This window comes from Peromyscus eremicus, chromosome 6 (genome assembly GCF_949786415.1).
Source record: "Peromyscus eremicus chromosome 6, PerEre_H2_v1, whole genome shotgun sequence".
Taxonomy (NCBI): domain Eukaryota; kingdom Metazoa; phylum Chordata; class Mammalia; order Rodentia; family Cricetidae; genus Peromyscus; species Peromyscus eremicus.
Window position 1 is genome coordinate 66681144 of NC_081421.1, and position 5330 is coordinate 66686473.

At 44.2% G+C, this 5330-nt stretch overlaps 1 protein-coding gene across 1 annotated transcript; it reads left to right on the forward strand.

Annotated features, from left to right (window-relative positions):
* Nucleotides 1-298: 298 nt before the first annotated feature.
* LOC131913248 (speckle-type POZ protein-like) lies at nt 299-2085 on the forward strand. Its single transcript, XM_059265788.1, has 2 exons — nt 299-535; nt 934-2085. Exon 2 carries the CDS (start codon nt 1003-1005, stop codon nt 2083-2085), a length of 1083 nt encoding a protein of 360 aa, XP_059121771.1. The 5' UTR covers nt 299-535; nt 934-1002.
* The last annotated feature ends 3245 nt before the right edge of the window (nt 2086-5330 follow it).

The following is a 5330-nucleotide window of genomic DNA, read 5'->3' on the forward strand; positions in this document are numbered from 1 at the left end:
AGGAAGACACCTCTTCCCAGATCATGTTAGAGGGTGGATTTGGTGTAAAACACTGAGAAGAATGAATAACAGCTTTGTAGGAATGGATACCTTCTCTATTTTATTTAAGATAAACCACAATAAGCAAAATACACATGTGGTGGTTATTCTTGTTTCCCAACTTAACAAGACATGGAATTAACTAAAACTCTAAAATGGAGGTCACAACAGTGAGAAGTGTTTTGCTTCAGGTGAAGTGAGGAGATCCACTTCCAATACACACTTTGGAGGTAAAAAGACAGAGACGTTTAATCCGGATCTCAGGGCCTGAAGACACACACACCTTTAATCCAGATCTTGAGGCTAGAAGCCACACCCTAAATTGGGCCACACCTTCTGCAGGAAGCCTATAAAAGGACATGAAAGCAGGAAGCTCTTGCTATTTGCCTGCTTGCCCTCACCTTGCAACAAGTCCTTCCCTTCCCTGGCAATAGAGAATATTTGGAAATCCAGCATATTCTGAAGACCAGTGGACACATCCAACATCCTGGACTGAGTAAGTACTGGAATATTGGACTTTCCCTTCATAGCTAGCCAATGGGAGAGTAGCAGGACTGTAGCCCCAAGTCATTCTAATAAATCTCTTTCCCTCATTCAGAGAAATTCCTTGTATATGATCTGTTGCTCTAGAGAACAACAGTACAATATTTTTGTATGAGTGCATAAAATTTTCCAAAATATTCAACAGTGTATTTAATTTTCAAAACTAGTTACCTGAAGACCTAAGATTCAATCTAGACAAAAATGGAGTGATGTAAAACTGTCTACTCTGAAACTAGTATTGAAACCTGGATAGGAAATTTCAGAGATCCAAGTATCCAGCCTCATAAAAGAGGGAATAGAGGAGAAACAAAAACTAAAATGTAATTCATGTCTATTATTTTGTCTCACAAGGTGAAGAGAAAACAATTGCTAGTTCTTCATATTGGATCCAGTTTAACCTTCAAATTACCTGCAGGAGAAATGGCAGGAGATGGGACAGCCCAGAGATGGGACCACACTCAAATCAGCCTTCAGAATTTCTCCTACATGTGGACCATCAGCAACTTCCGATTTATTCTGGAGGAAATAACAGAAAGCATTAGAAGCCCAACTTTCTCAACAGGAGCCAATGACAAATGGTGTTTGACAGTATACCCAAAGGGAGTCGATGAAGTAAGTGCAGATTACCTGTCAGTTAACCTCGTTTTGCTCAGCTGTCTAAAGAGTCATGTTTGGGCAAAGTTTCAGTTCTGGATCCTAAGCGCCAAAGGAGAGAAAATGCAAACCATGAGGAGCCCAAGAGCCTTTAAGTTCATGCCAGGCTGCGACTGGGGATTCAAAAAGTACATCCTTCGAGATTTCCTCCTGTCCCATGAGCCTAGTCTTCTCTCAGATGACCAGCTTACCCTTGTCTGCAAGGTGAGCATGGTCCAGGTCTCTTTGCACATCTCTGACCAGAACAGGAAGCCAAGGATCCAGGTTCCCAGATGCACATTGGCTGATGAGATAGGAGACCTGTGGGAGAATTCCCGATTCACAGACTGCTGCCTGGTGGTAGCTGGGCAGGAATTCCAAGCTCACAAGGCCATCTTAGCAGCTCGCTCTCCAGTTTTCAGAGCCATGTTTCAACATGACATGGAGGAGAGCAGAAAGAAGCGCTTTGAGATCCCTGACCTGGAGCCACAAATCTTCAAGGCAATGATGGACTTCATTTATACCGGAAAAACACCAGACCTGGACAGCATGGCAGCTGCTCTAATGGCAGCTGCTGACAAGTATGGCCTGGAGCGTTTGAAGGTCATGTGTGAGGATGCCCTCTGCAGAGACCTCTCTGTGGAGAATGCTGCCCACACTCTGGTCCTGGCTGACCTCCACAGTTCAGAGCAGCTGAAAACCCAGGCACTGGATTTCATTACAGCTCATGCTGCTGAGGTCTGTGAGACCTCAGGCTGGAAGGCAATGGTGGGCTTATATCCCCATTTAGTGGCTGAAGCATACCGTTCCCTGGCTTCAGCTCATCTCCCTCTCTTGGAGCCCCCTTTCAAACGCTTGAAGCAATCCTAGGACCTGGTCAGCTGTGACCTACACTTGTCTCCCAGAAGCAACAGCCAGTGTCGTTACCAATGACACTGGGTAGAGTATAGGATGTGTGGAGCATTTCCAGTGAATTTGGGGAAAGACAGCATGGTAGCTCAGGCTATAATACAACTGTAAATCAGGTGGTTGTCAGGTTAAAGGAGGTGAAGAGCTGAGCTGTTATACTCTACCCTGTAACTGTACTGGTTTGATTTTTGTCCAAAGAGTTGGAAACTGGAGTTCATATTAGTTGCTGGCCCCAAGCATGTTACAATAGCGATTCTTTGGAGAAACCTGTCTGGATTGGACTGAGCAGAACATGCAGTCAAGGACGAAGAAAAGAGAAAATAAACGTGAATATTTTATTACAAGAGAAGGATAAGAGAATGAAGACATTTTTCTCCTAACTCAGTGTGTGGGACAGGAGAGATGACTCAGTTGACAAAAGCTGTTTTTGCCTTTGCAGAGGACCCTTGTTTGGTCCTCCTCTTGTCTCCATGGGGTTTTCCATCTATGTAGACAATACCTTACCCAAATGAAATATAAAATGAATAAAAGTTTTAAAATCAGTTTGTGGATTCCTGTGGTGTTTCTGTTTGAAGAAGCCCATTTTAGTCCATCCAGCTCTGCTCAGCTGTGAAAGTTTGTGCAGGGTCTTACTGCCAAACACATACACAAAAGCCAATGAGAAAATACCTAATGAAGATCTGTTACATTCATAGATTGGTGCCTAGTTCAACCGCCATCACTTAGGTTTTCTCCAGCAGCTGATGGGAGCAGATAATGAGATCCACAGCCAAACATTAGGGAATCTCAAGGAACAGAGGAAGGCAGGATCATAGGAGGGATCAAAGACATCAGGTGAACAGAGCCCACAAATTCATCTAAATAGAGCTCATTGGGGCTCCCAGAGTCTTAAGAGGCAATCACAGAGCCTTCATGATTCTGTATTAAGTCCTCTGCATACATGCTGTGTGGTTTTTTTAGCTCAGTGGTTAGTGGGACTCCTAAGAAGGGGGTATGAGGAGTCTCTGATGTATTTGTCTGATCTTGGGAACATTTTCTTCTTTCTGGGTTGGATTCTGTAGCCTTGATATGAGTGTTTGTGCCTACTGTTATTACATCTTTGTATGTTGTGTCCAGGTGATAACCCCAGGAGACCTTTGCTTTTCTGTAGGGAAACAGAGGAGTAGTACATCTCTGTGGAGTGGAAGGAGGGGAGACTATGGCCAGATGGGATTGAATGAGAGAAGATAACATAAAAACAAATAAGGAAATAAAGTAAAATTGAAAAGACATTTGGGGAAGAAGTATTTGGACAGATCTGTAAAGGAGCAAAGAATGTATAGATCCTTTTGTCCCCTGTAAATGCCCATGAAAGGTGCATTCAGGAGAGGAAGAGTTCAATAATCTAGTAGATAGGATGACCCATTCCATGCACATTCCGACTCTTTCCCATCTTTCCCAAGTTATCCTTGGTATTGCCCCATGGGCCCATGATCACAGTAGCCATTGCAGCTGAGATGGGGGTTATGCATGAAATCAACAACATGGATATAGACTCATCAAGACTGACCTGGTTACAGGTACTGCTGAATGCCAGATCTGCCAACAGCAAAGACAAACACATAGACCCAATGATGTCACCATTCCACAGGCTGACCAACAACAACGTCATGACAGGATGACTGCATTGGACCTCTTCCTCTGTGGAATGGACAACACTTCATGCTTTTTGAAGTAGACACTTATTCTAGTTATAGATTTACATTTCCTACCTGCAGTGATTTAACCAAACCTACTGCATCAGGACTAACAGAATTCCATCATGGTCTTTCCACACAGTGTGGCTTCTGACCTAGTTTCTAAATTCACAGACATGTAGGTGTAACTGTGGCCCACAATCATGGGATCTGCTGCTTGTAACAGGTTCATCAGTACCCTGAAGCAGCTCTCATGATGTTTTGAAGACACAGTTATGGAGCCATTGAAGTGGCAGCAACCTGGAGAGCTGGGATAGGATTTGCCAGGAGGCAGGTTTCTCCATAGTCCAGATCCATGGGTCCAGGCACCAAAGTTAGAAAAGGGAATAGTACCACTCAGTATCACCCCTAGTGACCTCTTGAGAAAAAAATTTGCTTTCGGTTTCCATAACCTTAAGTTTTTTTTGCTTGGATATTTTGATTCCAGTGTGGTTGGTGGTGTGGGGCAGTGCTCCTGACTGGAGCCAAAACAAACAGTTCATTGAATTGGAAGCTCAGACTTCTCCCAATGTGGTGATATTTTAATTGTGCTGAAATATGATTTTATTTGTATGCTAATAAGTAATGTTTGCCTGGAGATCAGAGGTCACAAAGCAAGGTCAGATAATGAGCCATGAACAGAAGTCAGGTGTTGGTAGCACATGCCCTTAATCCAATCACATGCCAGGGAGAGTCTCTGTGTGGTCAAGGACACAGCCAAGCATGGTGACACACGCCTTTAATCCCAGTACCAAACATAGAGACTGGAGGTTTGCATAGACAGGCAGTGAAGAGGAAGTCATGTGGCTGGGCTTAGAGCCAATGAGAAGGCATAACAGAGAGGCAATAAAAACACAGGTTAGATGGGAAGAAGCTCTCTCTCTGTGGAAGCTACTGCATGGTGATAAGTTAAGGCTAGTCATGGCTATTCGCTATTTCTATGATCTCTTTGGCTATTACCTCTGTATTTGGCCCTGTGTTTCTTATTTAATAAGACTGTTTAGAAATTTCTCTACATTTGGTGCCCACATGGCAAGAACTCATTAAAAAACCGTTAGTGGCCTTACAGGCCAGGGTTTATAGGCACCGGCTAGGCCAGAGTTTACAGGCCCCAGGCCCAGCCAGAGCTACAAGCGGTCCGGCTGCACACAGTCAGTGCTGTACTTGACCTTAGTTACAAGCAGTCCAGCTACACGCAGCTGGAGCTACTTGCAGCCAGATCTCCAAATCACGTGTCCAGAGCTTAGAGGAGCCGGAGCTACAAATGGCTCAAGCAGGAGCACGTGGCTGAACTTGAGCTTTTAGCTTTTTTCTCATCTCCTAATAGGGTGTAGGCTCTCTCTCTCTCTCTCTCTCTCTCTCTCTCTCTCTCTCTCTCTCTCCCATCTCTCTCTCCCATCTCTCTGTCTCTGTCTCTCTGTCTGGATTCCCATCTCAGACTGCAACCATGCTAGGTAGCTGTTTTGAAATTTCCTTGGACTTCTACTGTTC

Bases quoted from the DNA above. Each gene is read 5' to 3' on its own strand.
- LOC131913248 (XM_059265788.1), top strand. From the start codon at position 1,003: ATGGCAGGAGATGGGACAGCCCAGAGATGGGACCACACTCAAATCAGC.